Here is a 25,652-nt window from a genome sequence, read left to right on the forward strand (position 1 = left end):
TGTTGACTCTAGACCTAAAAAAAAATGGTTAAGAGACAAAAACTGATCTATGAAAAAATTCACATCATCATGGTCTTTTTGAGCCGACTGTGACCTGTGAAGATGGTCAGTTTTCAGAATTATAAGCTGATTTCCTATTATTACTAAAGGCAATGGGGGTAGAGCAGTAAGACACAATCAAACGCGATCAAATGTGATTGTCAACGTTTTCACAAATCAGGCTCTATCTAAAACAAGTAAATTTACATGAACCCAGACTGCATGTTTGCTGGAAATGTGAAAGTGAAAAGTGAAGAGTGCTTATTTGTCACCGTCCTGACTCATGGACTTAAAAAGGGTTGACAGGAAAACAAACTACTGTGAAAAAATTCACAAATCAGACTGGTCAATATGAGAGTGGTTTCAGTCTTCTAGGTGTTCAACTTTTGGAGCTGTCTGCATTAGAAAATGAAGAGTCATACAATTTAAACGACCGATTGCAGAGCGGAGGATGATGTCATCTGAATTCACGGAACACTACTAAAAACAGTGTATACGGGGCCTGGGTAGTTCAGCGAGTATTGACTTGACTACCATCGCTGGAGTCGCGAGTTCGAATCCAGGGCTTGCTGATTGACTCCAGCCAAGTCTCCTAAGCAACCAAATTGGCCCGGTTGCTAGGGAGGGTAGAGTCACATGGGGTAACCTCCTCGTGGTCGCGATTATTGGTTCTCGCTCTCAATGGGGCGCGTTGTAATTTGTGGGTGGATCGCGGAGAGTAGCATGAGCCTCCACATGCTGTGAGTCTCCGCGGTGTCATGCACAGTGAGCCACGTGATAAGATGCGCAGATTGACTGTCTCAGAAGCAGAGGCAACTGAGACTTGTCCTTTGCCACCCGGATTGAGGTGAGTAACCGCGCCACCACGAGGACCTACTAAGTAGTGGGAATTGGGCATTCCAAATTGGGAGAAAAGGGGATAAAAAACAAAACAAAAACAGTGACCAGAAATAAGAAATTGACTAAAACATATTTTCTGTTAGGGAAATTAATTTAATTCAAATATGAGAATTATAAACAAAGAAACCAGCCTATCCCATGTATAATTTATTAATTGTTTTAGGCCTACTGCATCTCCCCCACGAGTAACTGTTTTTTTAAAATGCGACTCACGAACGAATGACTCATACGAACCGATTCTTTTAAATGAATTTGTCAAAAGGCTCACTCAATTCCGAATGAAATGAACGAGAAAATGACGGTGTATGTTCTAATAGATAATATTAAAAGATAAGATATTCAGAAACACGGTTTGTGCAAATTGTAATAAAATGTACTATTCATTAAATAATAATAATAATAAAATTAATTATATTTAGTAATCTATTTTTGTTTGGTGCTTATGCTGCGTTCCATTCAACTCAATTTGGATTTTCCAACTTCCTACTGGGAAAAGTGCAATGGAAAGCCACTTGAAGTCGTAATTCCAACTTGGAAAGTCGTGCGGAAATTAAACTTAAGATTTTGTCGACATGCAGGTGCGTGACGTCACAAACATGTCGGCACCCAGAAAGATGTACAAAATAAGTAATAAACATTCACTTTTATTAAATAATATTGATAAATGAGTCAAAGTTCCGACATTACATGATATTAAAGCTTGTTTAACAAACGTTAGCAGAGTAGCAGGTGTTCAAAACATGGTAAATTAATCTCTCTTTTTATAATTGTACACCTGTAGCACAGATGCTAGTGTTGCAGATTGTTTATGAATTGGGTTGTTAGGAGACATCTCTGGTGACAGTCAAACACCTGCTAAGCTAACGGGAGCATTGCAGTTTTGTTTCCTTAAATGTCATCTTCCGAGCATCTGGTAATGGAATACATCTATGGTTGGAGATCTGAGATATCAAGTAGAAATATCCCACATCCGACTTGAATGTTTAGTGAAATCATCATGTGTTTTGCAAATGCATGACTATTGCTGCGTTCCAATTGTATTGATTTCAAATCAAATCAGACAATCAAGAGAAGTGTAGAGCTTTTGCCAAGCAAGTGACTTTAATTATCCAAAAAGATGCTCTCATATTCAGAAACAAAAAGACATCAATTTGAACCCTGAGCAGTCCATGGACACTGGAGCATGAGATGATTATTAAAAATTCTAGATCATTTGCATTTCTTGAACATAAATCAATTTCTTTTAACATTGGTACAGGCTTCTCAATAATACAATTGAACACAACATTGAAATCATACACTGTGGAAAATGGCAAGCTCACAAATGGCTTTTGTAATAAAAAAAAAAAAAAATAATAATACAAACCTGCACATGTAAATTCCATATATACAGATTACATAAGCAAAATTGTAATGTGTAATAGAAATTTGCAATGTTTTTTTTCTTTTTACGTGCAGTTACAGATATACTATCTTAGGGGCAATATCTATAAAATAGGTCATATTCATAAAAAATAAAAATAAAAAAAGAGCAACTGAATTAAAAAAAATTATTTCCCATAGACTGGCATGAACAGGATACCTCTCTAGGGCTCTGCTCAATAACACATCTCCGCTTGCTTTCTTTTGGATTGTAGGTCATGTGAGGTCAAATTTCACTGCTAAATATGTGTCAATGAGATATTTAATACCTGAGAGAATGAGGCAGGTATATTTCTGGTCTTTCCCACTGGGGTTATATAACTCATTGGATAATATACTCAGGAAATCAGCTGAATGTTTTGCCACCCATATTCGGACCCAATGTGCTGGATTCTGGACAAGTGGCACTTTGTGGTGAATGTTCATGGCACGAAAATCGCCTACGCTGTTCCTATGACGTCAAATCCCAAATACTACATTTTGTATTTGAATGTAATTACTACTCAAATGTTGCCGACAATTGGACACTGTGTTTTTCACGTCACATCCATTCAAAGTAAGTTCTTACGCCAACATCATATTGGCAAGATGTTACTTCCAAAAGATCATGTACCCTGAAATAAACCCCATACTGCTGAATTACTGACAAAAGCCATCCCCCATCAGACATTTTTGCATCAATTCAAATTTGTTCACCTTTCACTGTGGCGCTATTGATAGAGTATTGCATTAGCAACCTCTGAGACACAGGTTCTGGTCCTGGGGGAACCAGGAACTAATCACATTGACATAGACAATGGTGAGTGCGATTTGGAGGTTGCATTTTTGCTTTAAAATAAAAATTTTACTCCACTGATGGTTAGGCTTGGGGTTGGGATGTATGGTTAATAAAATATGCATTCCTGTTGACTGTACATCATTTAAAATTAAAAGTACAACTAGATTTTGGCACCACTTTGTGGACATTTCACCTCTTCAACACTTCTAGCTTCGGACACTGAGACAGTAATTCGAATTTCGGCAAGCACAGATCGATTTCAGCAGCAGACCTATTGTTGCGGAATTCACGGTGCGATTAATCTGCCAGTCATCACAACTCTAGTTCCAGCTTCAGCCAGTACACTGGTCGCACTGTATGTTTTGTGGTGTAGAATCAAAAGAACCGACTCATAAGAGTCATTCGTTTGAGAATCACCCTCACGAAAATCGAGAGTTCATGGCAAATTTGCTGCAAATTCGCCACTGATAATTTTCACATGCAAATGAGCTTTGCGGCAAACTTGCGGCAAATTGTCCATTGTTGCCAAAAATTTGCAGGAGGTTCACCACTACCGGCGAAGAGCTGCAAAGTTCTGGCAAACATTTGCAGCGAATCACAAACTAATTTGCATGTGATAAAAACAAGGCAAATTTGCAGCTAGCAGAAAACAATAATAATAATAAAAAAGAATCAATTCTGAATAAGAACTGGTTCTTGGTTCTGAACCCTAGTGAGGACCAATGATGTTGGAGAAAATGTGTAGCACACAAATCATATGAACTATTTTAATGATACCTTTTGTCTATTTCAGAGTTGTATGGAGCAGAGCAGAGTGAACATTCTGCTAAAATGATGATGAATAAATGATATTAGAATTTTCATTTTCGGCTGAACTATTCCTTTAAGAAAGAGGAACATGCATGATTTATATGAGTGCAACAGAGAATGTAAACTTACTGTAGAAGAAAAGCCAAACCATTTATCACTAAAAACACATAAACCAATATATACTATGTTAAAGTCTCCAGAGGGAAATGTGTTTGGTGTGTTGTTTTCATTGGTCTGTGCTCTTGTAAAGCTCCACTGTGCTTGAGCTCAGAGGTCTGCTGTTTCTGAAAGTCTTGCTTGTCGCTGAACCCTGTGATGAGACCAGGAAATCCGTATTAAGAAATCTTCTTTAAAACAAATGAAATTAATTAAAGAACCTGTGTATCAATCTCCACAAATCAGCTCACCTGAAACGATTCGTCGTCGTCTCCATTCCTGTTTAGGTAACCGAGTGATGCTGCTCGCTTCATGCTGTATGGGATAAATAGTAAATCGGGAATTACATTTACATAAAACCATAAACAATGAGCTTCAGTTTACTCAGACAGTGAGCGCTCAGTGCACTTAAAGACCCTATGAAATCTAAAGTTTGTTGTTTTGTGGTTTTTAGTCCATGTCTGTTAGCACAGGTCATCTTATGCTAGTGTACTCCTTAAATTCTACAGTCTTCTTTGTCCAATAAAGTAATCTTTAGAGCAAGTAACAAGTAATGGTTCATGGCTGTGACATAACTATTTTTTTTCTGCCTATAAGTTTTTTAAATTTTGCAATATAACATATCCGTGCGTTTTCGGAGCACCTTTGAGGACCGGAATGTAATTTATTTTCTAAATTAGTTTAGCATTACTTTGCAATAACAGGGTTTGTAGTAAGTACAATAATGCCACTAGCCAGTCTGCATAGTGAACACACTGACAAGAAGCTCTCTTTCGCATCACAATGGGAAGGGAGAGAGAGCACCAACAGCATATTACAATGACACTAGCCAATATGGCAGTAAAACACTGACACATCAGCCCTCCTTCACAGTCAAAATCTGGAAGAGGAAGAGGAATCATCCAATTTATAGAACCTGGTGAAAGTGTAAGTGGGAGCCCAGCCTGCAGCCAGGCAGATGTCCTCCAAGGACACACCCTTAGCCCAAGTCCTGGTGGAATGAGCTTTAACACCCATTGGGCAATGTATGTGACGACAATGGTATAAACATCCCAGTCAGAAAGTCTTTGCTTGGACACAGTCAAACCTTTTGTGTGGCCTCCAAAGCCGACAAAGAGCTGATTTGACATCACAAATTTACTCGTTCGGTCAATACACATATGCAGTACCCTCACACGACAAAGCGTATGCAGCCTCTCAGCTTCCACCAACTCAAAAGGAGGAGGAGATGATGCCTGAAAGGTAACAACCTGAACCTTAAAAGCAGTGGCCAATACTTTGGGCACATACCTTTCACGAAGCTTGAGAACAGTTTTTGATAAACCCGGTAGAAACTCTAAGCAAGAGTCTCTGACCGATAACTCCTGATGGTCCTCAACATGTTTGACTGAAGCCAAAGCGAGTAGCAGCAAAGCCTTAAAGGAGTATATACGCAAGCTTATCACATCTAATGGCTTAATGGGAGAACTGTAAGCACATTTAACACCAGTGCTAAGTCCCAGACTGGGGTGCTAACGGGGCAAGACAAACCACTGACAAACCACCCAAAGGGTTGTACCCCGTCGCTATGGCTGTGACATACACTTTGAGCATGGATAGAGAGAGTCCTGCATCCAAATGCTCTTGCAAAAGCAGAGCACCGTCTGCACAGGGCAATGTGCTGGGTCCTCGCCTTCAGAGAAACCCCAGTCAGCGAAAATGTGCCACTTCAGGGCGTTGAGCAGCCTAGTCAAGGGCGCTGTAGTCTGTATTATGGTGTCAAGCACTGGCTGCGACAACCCCTTAGTGTCAGACGAGCCCCGTTCAGGGGCCAGACATGAAGTCTCCACAGCTCTGGTTGGGGATGCCAGATCATGCCTCGAGCTTGCGAGAGCTAATCCCTTCTCAAGGTATTTCTCACAGGGAAGCATCCCACAGCTCTACCAGCCCCAAAAACAAAGGGTTGTTAGGCCACTCTGGTGCAACAAACAGCATGGTTTCCTTGTCTTCCCAAACCTTGCACAACACTAGGTGTAGCAAGCGGACAAGAGGGAACAAATACTTGCGTTTCACTGGCCATTTGTGAGCTAGGGCGTCCAAGCCCAGCAGAGCTTGAGTCATGAAGAACTAAAGGTGAAAGTGCGTCATCTCTGGTGAGGCAAACAGCCTCACCCAAGCTCCCCGAATACCTCCCAAATCCTCTGAACTGTCTGAGGAGGAAGTCTCCATTCCCCTGGTCTGACTCCCTGGTGTGAGAGCAAGTCTGCCTCACAGTTTTGGTGACCAAGTATGTTCGTCACTCATATTGATAGGAGATGAGACTTGCTGCAAAGGAGAATTCAATGCGCCAGAGCCAACATCGGGCACGAATGTGCTCCCCCTTGGCGATTTATGTATGACACAACTGCAGAGATGTCCATGCAGATCAAAACATGAAAGACTTGCCTGAAAAGCTTTCAGAGCTAAGAGGACTGCCAGCAGTTCCAGGCAATTTATGTGCCAAGTCACTTGTGCTCCTGTCCAAGTGCTGTAGGCTGGACGACCGTCGCACAGGGCACCCTTGCCTGAGTTGGACATGTCCGCCATAACAACTTTGCATCTGGCCCTTTGGCCACACGCAATGCCCTTCTGGTAGAACAAGGGCGTTCTCCAAATAGCTAGCACGGCTACACAGCGGTGCATCACTAGGAGATGACCAATCTGGTTTATGTGACAAGGTGCTCTTGAGTGACCCAGCCCTGGAGAGGTCTTGTATGCAACAAACCCAAAGGTGTGACAGTCACCGCGGCGGCTATTAACCCCAACATCCGCTGGGCCTGTTGCAGCAGAAAGGCTTTGCCTGTCAAGCACTGGAGGATAGAGTGAATACAAGCATCGGTCAGAGTCGAGTTTCCTTCCTAAAAGGAAACCTGCCGACTGGGCATCAACAGTGCTTTGCCCAATTGACTTTGAGTCCTAAATGCTCCAAATGCGTAAGCAATAGGTCTCTGTGCCTGCACACCAGTTCCTCTGATTGCGCTAAGAGCAGCCAATCGTCGAGGTAATTCAACACACGGATGTCACTCAGTCTCAGCAGAGCAAGCAATGCATCAACACTTTTGGTAAATGTGCAGGTAGCCAGGGACAAGCCAAAGGGTAAGACTTTGCACTGCTGTGCCATCCCCTTGATGGCAAATCTGAAGAATGCCCTGTGGCAAGGGGCTATTTGAACATTAAAGTACACGTCTTTCAGGTCTTTTAACAAAAACCAGTCAAACTGATGGAGACAAAATTTGTCTTTGAGTAACCTTCTTGATTGGAGACTTCCTGAGTGTCTGGTTAAGTTGAGTAATCACCACAGCCCACCCTTTGAGGAGCCCAATGTGGCAGAGTGGGCTAGAGCTGGTTTTCGGCCTTGAGGTGGTGCTAAGAGGTTTGAGAACTTTATTGAAATGGGGAAAATACTTGGCATGCTACCAACCGCAGCACAAACAGCTACAAAATTGGAAACATGTTCTCAATCCCTCCATGCAACAGAGGGCAGAGCAAGATAATCATTTCAGGTACACAGAAAAGTGTTCTGGGCCTTTTTTGGAGCCAAAGTGGAATGTTCTGTAGGTTCTAGTCCCCATTTCAAGGTCTTCAGACTATCAGGAATGCCTCGCCAGATAGCATAATTGTGTGTTTTGGCCATGGCTGCTGTCACCTCACTGCTGGCTCAGTCTCTGCCTTCTGGGGGAGAACTAAAGACTTGGGGCACTTTGCTTCATGGGGCGCTGCCCAGAGAAATAGCGTGAGTGAACCTCATTGAGGTAAAAGGCTTTGAGCCTTTGTCCTTGTCGTGTATCTCTGAGAGGTTCAGCCAGCCAAGATGCTCAACGGACACCAGGCTTCCCATAGACCTGCCAGTAGCCCGAGCAGTGATCTTGGTAGCCCGGAGCAACAGATATGTGGCACGATGCAGTTCTTTGAAGGACTAGGGGTCCGGGCCTCTTTAGTTCATGTCCTTTTGTAGGTCTGCCTGGTAGGCCTGCAAGACTGCTGTTGTGTGCAGGGCGAATCAGTCTGGCCCAATGCAGCGTAAGCCTCTCCGACCAAAGAAGATGTGAGCCTACATGGCTTGGATAGATGCACTGCTTCGATTTCCACTCTGGTGAGGAAGAGGGGCACAAGTGGGCCACGATAGCCTATTCGACTGGGGGAAGCTCTGAATAGCCTATCAGTTTGGTGCGAACAAGCAACGTAAAGACCGCTTCACCAGACATGCAATCTCGCTGAGTAGGGAGAGTGTCATGTCTTAACCAGCTGTTCGTGCAGCTCAGGAAAGAATGGCATTGGGCAACAGGACTCTTGAGTCGAGAACGCTCGGATGCATCAGGTATGGGCCATTCGAGCTTGAGTTCTCAATCGCCCGAGTGAGAATGTCCATCAACTCAGCATCAGAGGCCTTGCAGGGGGAAATCAGTGAGCCCATCAGCCGAATGTGACTAGATCTCACCATCAGAGGCATCCAGCGGTATAACATCCCCCTCATCATCATCATCATCATCTTCGCAGAGCATATGCGGCAAAATTGGGGTGCAGATCGCCACAGACAAACTGAACAGGCAAAGCCATTTAAAATGGAGGAGAGCAGAGATGCAAGGCTTGTGCTGGCGACAAATCATCCTCAATTTCTGCACTCTGCATCCCATCCTCGCTTACGTTCCTCATGCGGTCTCTCGGGAGCTGTAGAGTTCAGCTATTGTGAGGAGTGGGGACTAGCTTCGGCTTACAGAAAGCAAGCAAGCCAACAGTGAAGCATCTTGAGTTTTGTGTGCGCTCACAGTGCACGCAGTTAGTCTCAATGAGATTATATATCATGCTGATATATGAGGGATATCTGGCTCACATGAAGGGAAACATTTGTGAAACACCATCTTTAAAGGGTCATGAAACCCCAAAACATATTTTTTTTAGATGTTTTTTTGAGATATGTACAGGTTGAACATTATGTTTATTGTTAAGGGTAAAGTAGTTAATTTTTTGTTTTTTCGAGCCATTTCGTTCTTCTGGTTTAAAAGCTAAACTTGAAGCAACATCATAAAATATGGTATATGCGTAAACTCTTGAGTTGTGATTGATAGTACAATATGTTAATACATCATTAGGTTCTGAGAATTTCTCCACATTATTTATGAGAAGGAACGCTTTCATCCAATCACTGCCAGTCTCATGCATAAGTTTGAATTACAGCAGAGAATTCAAAATCACATGCGGACGTGACAGTGGTTCCTGGCCAGTGTAACAGCACTAGTGTACCAGGGTTTTTTGCACTGAACACCATGGTGAGATCGTGAAACAGCTGAGAATCCAAAATCACACATTGGACGTGACAGCGGTTCTTGGCCCAGATGTAAGAGCAGACTTTTACACCAAACAACGTTAACTCTCTTTTTGGTTTCCTTTACACCATTACCTTTACAAAGTTACCGGGATTTAGGCCTACACGGTTTATTTGTGTTCCGTCGTCAAGACACAGAATTTGGAAAAAATGGGAGAACATTACACAGACAAGGTTAGTAAGCGATTTTATCACACTAGAGTCATGATAACACTTATTATGTTTAAGTATTGCGGCTACACTTTTGAAACAGTGTGTAGTTAATGTTTTGTGTATTGGATCCATTTACTTAAATTATTTGTGCCTTACTGAAAAAAAATATTTCTTTAGAAAAAGGAGTCCAAATTATTTTCTGTGGTAATAAACATTATGCCACAAATGCTGTCAAAAGAGTTTAACTTATATTAAACCCAAAACATTTCTTGTAAGAAAATCTATTAATTTCTTTTAGGTCTCTAAGCAGTCCTGGTTTTGGTGGCAATGGCCTACACTAAATTTTCAAAATTTTCAAAACAAAATACCAGAATCTTTAATTTGCAAACTGTTCTATCATTTTCACTCTTCTCATGTTCATATTTTTGTCCTATGATTGAACAAAGTTGCTTACAGCAGTGTTCACCAAAACTCTTTTGTTTCCTCTCACGTTTTGATGTTCAGCCATCTCTGTCAAGAGAGAGTTGTTGTGTGTGTGGGAGGAGTTCCCATAGCGTTAGCTACTGACGCATCGCCGAAGTGACCAACTTGAAAGGGAACCATGGTTTCCGCCAAAACACAAAAGTTACAACAATCATATAGTAAAACTATGGTTAATTTATTGTTATGGAAGCCAAATAATTGTGAGGGAACATAAAACTTATTGCAAGGTAATGCAAACTATTTTGAGGGAATGCAAACTATTGCGAGGGAACGCAAAGCGTATTGGGAGGGAATGCAAACTACTGCAAAGGAACGTAAAATGTTTTGTAAGGGAACACAAAACTTTTTGCGAGGCATCGTGAACTATTGCGAGGGAACGCAAAATTTTCAGAGGGATTGCAAACTGTAGAGGAAGAACACAAACTAATTCAAGGGAATGCAAAACTGTTTCAGAAATTAAATTCCTTTTGTGTCCTCTCAGGGGCTCCTTATGTGTGTTTGTTTGTCTTACTTGGTGTTGCGAGGCTCTGGTGGCATCGTTCCTTGGATTTTCTTTACCAGCATCTCACTGCTTCTGCGCAGAACTTCCCTGAGTTTTCCAAAAGAGCCGCTTCTCCTAAGTGTTCCATCCTGAACACAAAACAAACACTTGCATTAAAACAGAAGCATCACGGGCCAAACTGCTGTTTTATGTTGTAAGCAAACTATTGGTCAACCGATACAGGTTTTTCAACAGCCAATTTCTAGATCAGGATGGAGTCATGAAATGCCGATAAACACTACCAGTCAAAAGTTTGGACACATTTGACAAAATTCTCATGGTCCTAAAAACCTTTTGATCAAAAGATTTAGGCCAGAAACATACTTTACCCAAGTACGCAAACTCAGACCCCAGCGCCCGGCTAAGGCATTGCATATGCACTCTGTTTAAACATATTAAAAGCCAAAACATACTCACAGAAAGCATCATACACACTTTCAGCTACGCAAACTTTGTTGCATTCCAAAATGTGTCAGAACACAATTGATAACAAAACGCAAGTATGCATTGTATTCTCAATGTGTCCACAAGGGGAGCTGAAGTGGACATTACTGTGAACTGTCCACTTCTACAGTGAGTTTTCTCTTTCAAGTCAACTACTGTCAAGGCTGAGCAACAGTTTGAAGAGAATATTGCTGAGCAAGTTAAGGTCAATATATTTGTAGCAACTTTCCTGAATAATAACACATGAATAATGGCACAAATATTTGAAGGCAACTTTATCACCCCCTTGAGTACTGAGGTTTGTTACTGACAGAGTAATGCAAGAATGCACATTAACAATACTCAACTGGAGCCCAAACTGGTAAAGTGTGGGCTAAGCGCTTGCATCTTTGTATGAGTACTTCCGTAAAGTAGGTTTCTGGCCTAACGTGCGTTCTTGCGTTACAAACTTCAGTACTCAAGAGGTGATAGAGTTACCTTCAAAACGTTGTGCCATTAAACTGGATGTGTTTTTATTCTGGTAAGCTGCTGTAAATACATTGACTTTAACTTATTTGCTCAGCCATAAAGTATTATAAACTGTTGCTCCATCATTGCAGTAGTTAGTCATGCCAACTCTCTGAAAGATTTAGCATGTGAATGTGGGTATGAAATATTGATAGGATATTGGTCTTGGCGGACTAGAACTACTAAGCTGCTGCTGCAGAGCTAGTACAGAGACTTGCTACTGCTAGAAAAATACATACATACTGAGTTAGCATGTGGACATGCTGCTGCTGCTGCACAATGAGACAAAATGCAAGACATGCTGCAATGAGCATGTTACATGCTGCTGCACAAATAGACATAAACAATACCCCCCCCAGCAAAGCAGATCTGTCACCAAGACATATGTACTGCTGCTGCTCCGAAGAGCCTTGTGCACCGAATGTATGCTAGCTAGGTGTCCCTAGGCCACAGGCCAAATTGGATAACACTAATGAACTAAATTTCTATGTGTGCCTCGACCTGCTTAGCCTAAACGCTAGTGACCAAACTTATAATGTGTACCTGAGCTACGGAAGCCCAAAGATTATCTGACTAGCTATGTGTGGACTTATTTAATCGAATGACCTAAGATAGCGATGTTTGCCAGCCAGATTTGGCTAATACTTACCTTATTAAGATGCACTTCTATGTGTTATGGCTAAAACAGACCTTACCATACAAGCTGATAGAAAGAACCCCCAACAAACCACCTGAGCAAACTGCGCAGAGAGAAAGTTTTTAGAGGAAAAAACTCTCACAACACGCTGTAGAGAAAGCAGCTTAACTGCCAAATTGAGCCATTTAAATAAAACACAAGGAGAGTTACGCAATATGATTGGCTACCTGATAACAAGTCAGAGAAACAAACAGCTAATGCCATGCGAGCCGATTGGCTAACAGATAACAAGTCAAAGAACTTATCAGCTTGTGCCACATAGAGTTGCATGGCTGAACTTTGGTCATTTGGCTTGAAAGAGAAAACTCCATTATAGTGCCCCTTGTGGCAATGTTGAGAATGCAACACATACTTGTGTTATGAACTGCTGTCTGGCACATTTTGGAATGCAAAAACAAACTAAATTGAGCTTGTGTAGCTACAGTTGTGCTCAAAAGTTTGCATACCCTTGGAGAATTGGTAATATATGAACCATTTTTAAAGAAAACACGAGTGAGCAGGCAAAACACAGTTCTTTTATTTCTTATGGGATTCATATTCAACTGTAGGTTATAACAGAATGGCACAATCATAAAACAAAACATGGCAACAAAGAAAAAAATGAAATGACCCCTGTTCAAAAGTCTGCATACCCTTAGTTCTTAATACTGTGTATTGCCCCCTTTAGTATCAATAACAGCATGCAGTCTTTTGTAATAGTTGTCTATGAGGCCCCAAATTCTTGCAGGTGGTATAGCTGCCCATTCATCTTGGCAAAATGCCTCCAGGTCATGCAAAGTCTTTGGTCGTCTTGCATGAACCACACATTTGAGATCTCCCCAGAGTGGCTCGATGATATTAAGGTCAGGAGACTGTGATGGCCACTTCAGAACCTTCACCTTTTTCTGCTGTAACCACTGGAGGGTCAACTTTCCTTGTGCTTAAGGTCATTGTCGTGCTGGAAAGTCCATGCGCAGCTTTTGTGCAGAAGAATGCAAATTGTCTGCCAGTATTTTCTGATAACATGCTGCATTCATCTTGCCATCAATTTTCACAAGATTTCACATGCCTTTAGAGCTCACACACCCACAAAATGATCATATGAAGCCATTTATCATCACATAGTTGTTTGGCTCCTTTTTAAATCATAATGATAACAGAAATCACCCAAATGGCCCTGATCAAAAGTTTAAATACCCTTGAATGTTTGGCCATGTTACAGACACACAAGGTGACATACACAGGTTTAAATGGCAATTAAAGGTTAATTTCCCACACCTGTGGCTTTTTAAATTGCAATTAGTGCCTGTGTATAAATAGTCAATGAGTTTGTTAGCTCTCACGTGGATACACTTGAGCAGGCAAGATACTGAGCCATGGGGAGCAGAAAAGAACTGTCAAAAGACTTGCGTAACAAGGTAATGGAACTTTATATAGATGGAAAAGGATAGAAAAAGATATCTAAAGCCTTGAAAATGCCAGTCAGTACTGTTCAATCACTTATTAAGAAGTGGAAAATTCGGGGAACTCTTGATACCAAGCCAAGGTCAGGTAGACCAAGAAAGATTTCAGCCACAACTGCCAGAAGAATTGTTCGGGATACAAAGAAAAACCCACAGGTAACCTCAGGAGAAATACAGGCTGCTCTGGAAAAAGACGATGTGGTTGTTTCAAGGAGCACAATACGACGATACTTGAACAAAAATGGGCTGCACGGTCGAGTTGCCAGAAAGAAGCCTTTACTGCGCCAATGCCACAAAAAAGCCCGGTTAAATATGCCCGATAACACCTTGACACGCCTCACAGCTTCTGGCACACTGTAATTTGGAGTGACGAGACCAAAATAGAGCTTTATAGTCACAACCATAAGCGCTATGTTTGGAGAGGGGTCAACAAGGCCTATAGTGCAAAGAATACCATCCCCACTGTGAAGCATGGTGGTGGCTCACTGATGTTTTGGGGGTGTGTGAGCTCTAAAGGCACGGGGAATCTTGTGAAAATTGATGGCAAGATGAATGCAGCATGTTATCAGAAAATACTGGCAGACGGGGGTGCTAGTGAGCAGCGCATGGAGTAGACATGCTTCCAGAAGCTCCTCCATGCCAATCTTTATATTTAATAGTTTGATAGTCTCACATCTCATTTCATCTGCCTCGGGAACTTCCCTGACATACTGGGATCCGGTTAGTTGACTTACACAACGACATGCCTAATAAGAAGCCCAAAGACACTGAGTTGCTCCGACCAACTTTAGCTAATGCTATTGCTAGCAATGCTGGTGGCGGCTCTCCCAGTCGAGCTCATGGTCAAGCTACAGGTGGTGACACTGGAGATTTGCCGCTGATCTGGGAGAAGGTCTCCGACAAGATCCTCAAACACATTAATGATCGGTTTGATAATTTGGAGCAGACTCTCTAGGCAGTACAAAGCTCTTAGAAGGAATTGATGGAGAAGGTAGAGTCCAACGAGGAGCAGGTGTTGGAGCAGGAAAGCCATATTAGCTGCTTGGAAAAGTCACTCTCCAGCCTGAAGAATGAGAACAGCGCACTCAAATCCAAGGTGGATGATCTCGAGGGCCGGTCAAGCCATAACAATATTAAAGTTATCGGCATACCTGAGCTAGAAGAAGGGGGTAAACCAACGGAATTTATCGAGGCTCTGATACGAAACTTCTTGGGGAGGACAATTTCCAGTCTATGGTGATTATCGACCGGGCACACCAGACCCTGCAACCGCCACCTCCAGTGGGCTTTATTCAGCTAGCAACTGTTGCTTAGAGGCTAGTCACCTCACGTGCAAATAGCGGTCCCGGGCTTAGAGGGACACCCGTTTGGGGAGGCACTTTGTGGGTGGGTAGGGAACATGTTCAGGGGGTTGTTCGAGTGTGTTATTTCACACTGTAATGTGTGTCATTTATGTGTTTTTTTCTGTCTTTTGTATTTTTTTTGGGGAGCACGCCAGATTGTTTTCATTTCAGCGATAATGTCAGTACCTGACAGTATTGTACACAGCAGCTTCAATGGAATGTGAAGGGCCTCGGCCATGTAATCAAAAGAGGTCGTGTCTTCTCTCATCTCAAATCACTGAAGCCAGACATCATTTTTCTCCAGGAAACGCACATTGGCGCAAACGAACAGTGCAGATTTAGAGCAAATTGGATTTCTCAGGTTTTTCAATCGCCTTTTACTCGTAAGGCCAGGGGGGGTTGCTATACTTTTTCATAAAAATATTATGTTTCACCTTGACTCTATGACAGCAGACCCGTATGGCAGATACTTAATGGTTTCAGGTCATATAAATTCCTTTCCAGTAACTATGCTTAACATCTATGCCCCAAATACTGACAATCCTGTTTTTTTTTCCTAACATTTTTGACATGATACCAGCCTCTAGCTCCAACATCATTATTGGAGGTGATTTTAATTGTTACTTAGACCCAATCCTGGACAGACTTTCTACAAAACCAGCCCCTACCATAGCCTCCGTGCAAACTTTGAATGATTTAACTAAGACTAGGAACATGGTTGATATTTGGTGACTACAGCATCCTACTGACAGAGATTATTCTTTCTACTCTCCTGTCCACAAATCATATACTAGTATTGACTATTTCCTGATTTCTGCTGAATTGTTACCCAACATCACAAATTCCACTTATCATAATATTTTGATTTCTGACCACAGCCCTATATCACTTCAATTTAAAGATTCTGTCTAATCAAAAGTACAGCTGGCGCTTTAACCCTCTTCTTCTTAATGATCACTCTTTCACTAACCATATGACTGCACGTATAGAGGAGTTTCTCACCACCAATGACAATGGGGAGGTCTTTGAGTCCACTCTCTGGGAGGCCTTTAAGGCTGAGATGAGAGGCCACATTATTTCATTTGTGTCATCTAAAAAAAGAGAACTTATTGGTCACCTTAGGAATATTGATAAGATGCTTCCAGCACTTGAAGAGATGTACAGGTCTTCCCTCTTACAGTCTGACTACAACAAGATTTTAAAATTAAAATATGAATAAAATACTATCCTTAACAAACGTGTTAGCAGCCAATTACTAAAGCTCAAACAGAAATATTTTGAACTCAGTGATAAATCAGAGCATTTATTAGCAAGTCAACTTAGAGGAGAGCAAGCTAATCGTGCCATCCATAGGATTAAATCTAAATCAGGTGTTTTGCTTACTGACCCGAAACAGATAAATGTTTGCTTCAGAGACTTTTATAAGGAACTATATTCCAGTAAAGTAAAGCCCACTGATGCAGATTTTTGTAATTTTTTCACTAACCTAAATATTCCACAACTAGATGACATATCTAGAGATGACACTGACACCACAATCTCTAAGGAGGACCTCCAGGAAGCTATTCTAGCATTCCTCTCTGGAAAAGCGGCAGGCCCAGATGGATCTGGCTGCGAATTTTACAAGGTGTTTCATGGAAAAATAGTCCCTCTCATGTTAAGAATGGTGAATGACTCAGTGAAAAATAAGAGGCTCCCCAGTTCACTCTATGAAGCTAATATTTGTTTGCTCTTAAAGAAGGGAAAAGTAGAGACCGACCCTGCAAGCTACAGACCAATCGCTCTTCTGAATTGTGACCAGAAGGTGATAACTAAGGTTTTGGCCACAAAATTAGGTAGGCATATCTCAACAATCATACATCTGATCAGACTGGATTTATACCGTGTAGATTCTCATTTAGTAATGTTCGTCTACTATTGAATACATTATATTCGGTCCATGACAAGGACACGCAAGCTGCTATCTTATCTCTCGACGCCCAGAAGGCATTCGATCAGATCGAATAGCCCTATTTGCTAGTGACGTTAAAACAATTTGGGTTTGGGGTGAATTTTATAGAGTGGCTTAAAATAATTTACTTAAAACCAGTATCTTTTATTCTGACCAATTCTGATAAATCCCAACCTTTTGACCTGCAGCATTGCGTGAGACAGGGTGATCCCCTTTCTCCCCTGTTGTTTGATATTGCTTTGGAACCTCTTGCAATAGGAATCGGGTCACTCAGACATCCATGGTGTAAAATTTGGTAATGTTGAAAGTCTCGTGAATCTGTATGCGGATGATTTATTAATTTGTTTATCTGATCCAGTGGTGTCAGTTCCCAATCTCCTGAATTACATTAAGTCATTTAGTAAACTGACAGGATATACAATAAACTGGGATAAAAGAGAGTTTATGCCCCTGACAAATAATCTGAGCCTGGCTTTCTTGAAATCCTTGCCATTTAAATTGGTTACCACCTACTTTACCTGTCTTGGACTGAAGATTTCTAGAAATCCCAAACTTTTATTTGAATTGAATTTCCTGGACATGGTAGACAAAATAAAAGTTAACATTAGGAACTGGAAGCTGCTTCCCTTTTCAATGATTGGCCGGATCAATGCTATTAAAATGGTTGCGCTTCCAAAGTTCTTGTACCTTTTCCAAAACCTTCCTGTCTACTTACCAATATCCTTCTTTAAACAACTAGATTCGGTTATCCTTTCGTTTGTCTGGGCAGGTAAACCCCTTCGCATTGCTAAAGCGTACCTACAGAAGAATGTGAACAGGGGTGGCCTCGGTCTTCTGATATTTAAGCATTATTATTGGGCTGCGAATGCGAGGGCTCTCACTTTTTGGCAGCGGGGCTCTCCTGATGATGACCGGTCTGATGTCTCCCCACTCTGGTTAAAAATTTAATCCATGTTAGTTTCAGAGACCTCTCTCCCAGTGTTGCTCCTTTCTGGAGCACAGCTCTCCTACAAATTAGTTGGTAATAACTTCATTCTCAGAAATTCCCTGAGGATTTTGAATCAAATTAAAAATCCTTTGGATTGGTAAATGTCTCAGTACACACCTCTATAACATACAATCATTTGTTCAAGCCAGCACTGATGGATGGAGTGTTTCTGTACTGGAAGAGGAGGGGGCTGTGTTGTATTGGCGATTTATATATAGATAATACATTTGCTTCATTTCCTCAGCTCCAAACTAAATATCGCCTTCCTCAACAACATTTTTATTGCTACCTTCAAGTCAGGCATTTTGTACGGGAGTGTATTCCAGAATTCACAATCAAACCAAAGAGTCACATTTTTTATGATTTACTTCTCTCACAGCCTGACTCTAAGTATTTGATCTCCCGATTTGTCACTACTTTTGCGACACCAGTAGAAGCCGGTCATCTCAGAGAGGCCTGGGCTGTGGAATTGGGTGCTCCGGTGTCAGACGAAGTGTGGGAGGAAGGTTTGTCCGGTATACAGAACTGCTCCATTAGTTCTAGATACAGATTAATTAAATTAAAAGTCCTACACAGACTGCATTATTCCAAAACCAAACTTAACAAGATTTTTTAATCAGTTTCCTCCCTGTGTGACAGATGTGGTACTGTAGAAGGATCACTGTCACACTTATTCTGGTACTGTCCAGTACTAATTAATTTCTGGAGTGACATTGTTTCCAAACAATGTCAAATAAATATTCAGCCAGATTGTAATCTGGCTATTTTTGGTTGCTCTGACAGTACAAAGGCCCTTCCTTCCCATCAGAAGCAAATTCTTAGAGCACGCATGTTTGCAGCTAAAAAATTAATATTACTTAATTGGAAGTCTCCACTGTCCCCATATTTCAGGAGGTGGCTCAATTGCTAAGATGAAACCATTTTTTGATATTGCTTGATGAGACTTAATTGTCTGATTTGAGTGTTTGCTGCTATGTTATGTCCTTATTTTGAATGAATTCTGATCTTGTACTCTGATTGATATTCTGGTAGTCCTCCACCTGTGTGTGTGTGTGTTTTTTTCTTCTTTTTTTCTGTTTTCTATGTCTATTGTGAGAAAATTTGAAAATAAAGCATTAAAAAAAAGAAAATACTGGCAATTGACCTTGGACAATGACCTTAAGCACAAGGCCAAGTTGACCCTCCAGTGGTTACAGCAGAAAAAGGTGAAGGTTCTGGAGTGGTCATCACAGTCTCCTGACCTTAATATCATCGAGCCACTCTGGGGAGATCTCAAACGTGCGGTTCATGCAAGACGACCAAAGACTTTGCATGACCTGGATGCATTTTGCCAAGATGAATGGGCAGCTATACCACCTGCAAGAATTTGGGGCCTCATAGACAACTATTACAAAAGACTGCACGCTGTCATTGATGCTAAAGGGGGCAATACACAGTATAAGGAACTAAGGGTACGCAGACTTTTGAACAGGGGTCATTTCATTTTTTTCATTGTTGCCATGTTTTGTTTTATGATTGTGCCATTCTGTTATAACCTACAGTTGAATATGAATCCCATAAGAAATAAATGCGTTTTGCCTGCTCACTCATGTTTTCTTTAAAAATGGTACATATATTACCAATTCTCCAAGGGTGTGTAAACATTTGAGCACAACTGTATAATAAAAGTTAATGACAGCAAATGAGGCATACATAAAATTGTATGAATACTTTTTACACAATACCACACTTCAAAATCTTGCCGGAAATAGCAAGTCATCAGGGTATATCTCACATATAGTTTAATTAATAATGAGGATTCAGACATACTACTCCACTGGCATAATGTTTTGGCATACTCTATAATAGGGAAGTATGGATATATGGACACAGCAAATAACCTGAGGACTGCAGTGTCACTGTGGGCCAGTAGAAGGCAGTTTGTGTTTGGAGACACATCACAACATGCACCACTCTGAGGGTGTGGTACAAGATTGATTCCTTGTTTATATGCTGACATTTTTTTGCCAAGTTTCCCTTTACTCTACTGCCATACATAAGATGTTTTCTAGGGTAACTAGAAAAATCTAAAGCAAATACATTCAATATTTCAGTTATCAAGTAGGTCCATGTAACTTAAGATTGTTCGTTCAGTTCTGTTTAATAGGGAATCATTACTCAGACAGTTAACAAATAAAAGATCATGATCTACAAGATTCTAGATGTTTAGCTCTTCTAGGACGTGAAATAACCTTTGTGCTTTTCCTTTAATCCTCACACAGTTGTGTTGGGCAATGAGCCAATATTCTGCAAAGAAGCAAATACTTCCTAAGAGCTGCCAGCCACAGTGGGTCCAATAAAACATTCACTTATGTTTCACATTTATACATGTTATAGAGAGAGAGAGAGAGAGAGAGAGAGAGAGAGAGAGCCCAGCCAACTACTTTAAAGTCTTTATTGGGTTAAATGTCATATAATTTAACGTAGACGTACATCATTGTGCAGGAGGCCACACACACACACACACACACACACACACACACAAAATGTAAGTCAATGGGATTTTTCATTCCATTTTATTGTCAGCCAGGCGAAAATTTAAAAGTTTGTTGAATTGCGATGGTAATGTTGGCATCTTGAGCCAATTCTGATTAAACTGTCACCCTTTATCAGAGTCACGTGTATTACTCCTAAAAGGAGCTGCTTTGGCAACACAAAAGCTTGTCTCACTGCCTGTGGACGTTTAAAGGCAAAGCTGATATTTGAAAAGCCAATGGCACCTTTATGTGTCTCACTGCAAATGGATGAGTCGAGCCAAATAACCTAGTGAATACACTTTCCTCAACTAAACCTTTCATAACTAAACATCAACACTTTTTAAGACTTCAGTGGCAAATAATAATATAAGTGTAAGTACCTGAAATATTTAAAATACAAGTGATTGCAAGTGCAGTTTTGTTTTAATATCTAAAATCCTCAAGTCTTATGTGCAAAATGATAAAGGTAGTCTATAAACATGTTGTCATGTCATCACTGGACCAAATGGAACCTTTGTCCGTCAATACACACATTAATAGTACTAATAAACACTGCAGAATTAAACTTAATATAACTGGGAGTGTTATTTTATGACAATTTTTTGACACTTGGGTATTTATATATTATATATATATATATATATATATATATATATATATATATATATATATATATATATATATATTTATTTTTTTTTCTGCTAAATAAAAGGAACTGTAAGGTGTCGTGTATTAAACTAGATTTATGGTTTGTTCTGTAGTTTGGTTTCTGTCAAATCTCATGTATTCAGTCTGTGGCATTCTTGGCATTCTTAATAATCTCGTATTTGCCCAGATTTAATAGTTTGGTAATATAATTTATATTATATAAATGAGGAAAAAGATGTCTGGAAAATGGTAAGGTAAAATGCTGTTGGGTGAGGCTCGTTAAAACATGTCCAGGTTATATTTCAGCAAAATAACATTTTGCATACAGAAATTTAAGCCTATTAAAAATGTGGACTATTAAGATTGGTCGCACTGTGGCACTGAACTTTTGGTCAGATTTTAGAAGTGATTGCACTTAGCTACATAGAGAGCTATAGGATGAACAATTGCTCCCTATTTAGTGAATGACTTAACCTCCAGTGTGCTGTCTGACTGCACTGGTCTCAGAACAGTTTGAAATGCACCTTATTTTCATCCTAACTCCATATAAAACCCCTGAAAGCAAAAGTTTTTGGATGAATCCTTTGATTCTCAATGTGAAAATGCACAGTGAATATAGGAATGCATTTACTAATGTTAATGAATGGAGCCATATTGTACAGTGAACAAAATAAAATACAACAAAATGTATATTAAAATGAAGCGGACAGATTGTTAACCCACAGATTAATGTGGAAAGTTATTCAAAATAACGAACATGTTTTTTCAACTTTTGAGGGAATATTGTCCCAAAATCCACGTATGTGGACATAATGTTAATCAGCCCACTGACGCATGAAAAATGAATGAATTTTTTTAAAGCGACATATCAAACGAAACTAGAGACGCTACTCTTTACACCAAAACAGATTTCAATGTAAAAACGTAAAGAGGTTTCTTACCAGACGCATTTTGTTTGCTCTGCGCCCGTAGAAGTGCTTCACGGAAATCAACATCATGTTGTTGTATCACCGTGTGAACGCAGGGTCATACGAGGTTAAATGTAATTTATTACTAATTATAAAGCATTTATAAATCACAGTAGTGTAAAGGGGGGCCTAAGTAGCTCAGTGGTAAAAGATACTGGCTACCACCCTTGGAGTTTGCTAGTTCAAATCCCAGGGTGTGCTTAGTGACTCTAGCCAGGTCTCCTAAGCAACCAAATTGGCCCGGTTGCTAGGGAGGGTAGAGTCACATGGGGTAACCTCCTCGTGGTCGTTATAATGTGGTTCGTTCTTGGTGGGGCGCGTGGTGAGCTGAGAGTGGATGCTACGGTGGCTGGCGTGAAGCCTCCACACGCACTATGTCTCCTAAGCAACCAATTAGCCCAGTTGCTAGGGAGGGTAGAGTCACATGGGGTAACGTCCTCGTGGTCGTTATAATGTGGTTCTCGCGCTCAACAAGCCACGGGATAAGATGCGCAGGTTGGCGGTCTCAGACTCAGAGACAGCTGGGATTCGTCCTCCACCACCCGGATTGAGGCGAATCACTACGCGACCAAGAAGACTTAAAAGCGCACTGGGAATTGGGCATTCCAAATTGGGAGAAAAAAGGGAAAAAAATAAATAAAATAATCATTATATTCCAGAAATGTTTACAGTAAAACAGTAATACAATAAAAATTACTATTTTACTGTAATTAAAATCTAACGTAAATCAGCACTGAGAATTCACTGAGAAACTCAAAAGTAAAACATTAAGACACATTATGAGATTTTGTTACACATTACGGTGAAAGAATACAAGAATTTGTGGGGGAAATGTGTTAAATTGTCATGAAATTATTGTGACTATGCAACAAAAAATCCTTGTCATTTTCTTTATGCAAAATACAATAGAGTATTTATATATATATATAATACTCGCAGCCCGGTCTCATGACAAGTCATATTAATAGTACGAAATCGTACGAGTTGTCTTGTACAAAGTGTACAACTTTTACTCCTACAGTGAAAAATAAATGAACCAACGAACAATGTTATTATGATTTTTCTTAAGTTAAACCCCTAACCCAAACATAAACCTAACCATGATTAATAGGAAAATAACTTTTGTTTTACAGAAGATAGAAAGCACTGAAGTTTGGAATGAGACGAGGGAAGCGTATTACAGGTTATTGACATATACCAGTCATTTGTATTGCATGAATAAATATGGAATGATTAACAAAATTGGTTCTTAGACATTTCCTTTCTAAAAATAAAGTGGTGGATAGGAGAAAAAGTAGGAATGAGAACAGCAAGTTCAAAGAAGAATCGTATACGACAAGAGAGAGACAGAGACAGACAATATACAGGAAATGTAAGGTGATATTCCGTCATTATAGCGCTCTCTCTCCTCACTCCACACATCAGAGAGGAAACTACACAGCATCCATTTGAACAGACGTAATTTGATTTGTTGTAGAAGCACAGAGAAGTGGAAGATGATGAGAGCTTAAGCCTAATGCAGAGAAAGAGAGAGACAGACAAAGAGAGAGACAGGACACAAAAGCACAAATGAGACACAGTCACATCAAGTGTAAATCAATTAAATGCTTCACTAAAAAAGTAAAGCCACAGCGTCTGTCGATAAAGGCATGTAAAGACATCAGATCTATAGTATCTTTAAGAGGAGTGGGATGCCTATTTAGTGCTTATAAAGGGCTGAATGCAAGATTGTCTTGACATGTGGCATGAGATTTACTTAGGTAGCGTGAGAGTGTGAGACAGCCTGAAAGCATGTGTGTCACGCCAAATGCGTGAGAGTTGGCAACCCTGAATCATTTAAATGGAATAATAAAAAGGCTGCAGTAGCTCTGCAGTGCATCAGCAATAGATCGAGGCATCCGCCCACTGTCTGCTCTATGTAACACAAATGTTTCCAGTGTAGACAGCGTCAATAGCTGCTTTTCAACTATCGGGCCAGTGCGAGCCAGGGCCATAAACTTGTCAGCCAGGTCGAATAGCCTTGAGCAGCAAGACCACCATCGGCCAATAGCCCCGCAGCGTTGTCCTAAAATCCGCCCTTAATGCGCCGCCCTTGTGCCAGCGTCGCACACCCCGCCCATTTCACAAGCAAAAGGGAAACTCAAGCTTTGATGTCAGACTCTGGAGACCAGCTAGCCTTCTAAATAGATTTGTACTGTGCCAGCAATTTATTAAATTTTTATTTTTCCCAAACTTGTAACATTGTGTGCTGGATACACAACTTGGCAAGTTTGGCAAACATATACTTAATCATGTCTTCATTCAGCAGTTGCTGTCAACCTGAGGTTGCACATTTTCATCAGCCCAAATATTCAGAAGAGCCCTGATTTCGTCTACTGACCAAGGCTGCGTTTCTCAAAAGCACTGCGAGCTTAAGTTGATCGTAGAGACCATTGGCGCCAATGGTTTCTACGATCTACTTAGGCTTACGATGCTTTTGGGAAACGCTACCCAATACTGACGATTCTCCATTGATCTGTTGAGGTAAGCTGGTAGATAGATAGATACGAAAGATTGGGAAATGAGTATCTTGTTGCTGAAACCTCTGACCTGACACAGCGAAACTCTGCCTATGACGCTGACCCAAACCCCAATTGGCCTTCTTTGGCCCAAGGGTAATCAGCGGGCCAGGGTGCTTGGCCGTTGGCCCCGAGAAAGCCCCGAGGAGGCACGATGAAGCACCGAAAGTGACAGTGGGAACACAAATGGCCCTGGCATGGACTAGCACCCCTCATTTGGCCCGATAGCGTAAACGGGGCTATTGATTATAAAGGAAGCGATTTGCTTTTGATGTAACGCTTGCGTCAGGTATAGACAGGGTGTAAGTCTATTTGGCCACTTTGAAGGTCCAAGTCAGAGCAGTCTGAAGGTCTGTGGCAAGTTTCGTGGATGTAGTTTGAAAGCTCAAGGAGTTAAGAGTTAGAAATATTGGTCTTGGTTTAGGTACTTTGAGAAACCCTAACCCAAGTTTGTAGAATAACAGTTTGGTGGCTTGTCATACCAACATAATAGTTACATTAATGAACTATAATAATTGGAATAAATGATTCATTCACCAAGTAATATACATGTAGTTCTTTAGTGTAACTGGAGGGTGTTTACAGTTGTCAAATAATGTATCAACTTGGCACATTATTATAGAATGTGCGGTACCAGGTGTATACCACATCAACATTTACAACAGCTTCAAACGGGGCTCATCCAATCAGAATTTAGAATATTTATTTTTTTATAAACCTGTGAATTGACCTGTTTGAAAACTTTTGCAATTCCATTTGGTGATGTTTTACCACATTTTATGGGCCAATCTGCATAATGGGACTGATGGTTAAATCACATTTAAGAGGTCAAGAGGTTAAGAAGTCTTAACAGGTTGACTGAAGAGCTTTGCAATTATTGCTAATCATAGCAGATTTGTAACAGCACTGATGTCATTGTGGGTCTGCTGTTGTTGAACCAGATATCACTAACAACACACAGGATATG

The 25,652-nt window shown here is 40.7% G+C and overlaps 1 protein-coding gene across 2 annotated transcripts in view; it reads right to left on the minus strand.

Moving 5' to 3' along the window:
• Positions 1–2,021: 2,021 nt before the first annotated feature.
• The window catches only part of LOC127438140 (kinesin light chain 1-like), a 51,052-nt gene continuing 27,421 nt past the window's right edge, over positions 2,022–25,652 (minus strand). Inside the window, exons 14-16 of one of the 2 annotated variants that reach the window (XM_051693476.1) lie at positions 10,594–10,712; positions 4,357–4,420; positions 2,022–4,259 (exon numbers count right to left, since the gene is read on the minus strand). In XM_051693476.1, coding sequence (XP_051549436.1) covers positions 4,176–4,259; positions 4,357–4,420; positions 10,594–10,712 — 267 coding nt within the window. In that variant the 3' untranslated portion in view covers positions 2,022–4,175. Of the gene's footprint in view, positions 4,260–4,356; positions 4,421–10,593; positions 10,713–20,415; positions 23,641–25,652 lie in introns of those variants that run through there. The other variant, XM_051693475.1, reaches the window with a different exon arrangement.

The sequence above is a fragment of the Myxocyprinus asiaticus genome, chromosome 49 (assembly GCF_019703515.2).
Source record: "Myxocyprinus asiaticus isolate MX2 ecotype Aquarium Trade chromosome 49, UBuf_Myxa_2, whole genome shotgun sequence".
Lineage (NCBI taxonomy): Eukaryota > Metazoa > Chordata > Actinopteri > Cypriniformes > Catostomidae > Myxocyprinus > Myxocyprinus asiaticus.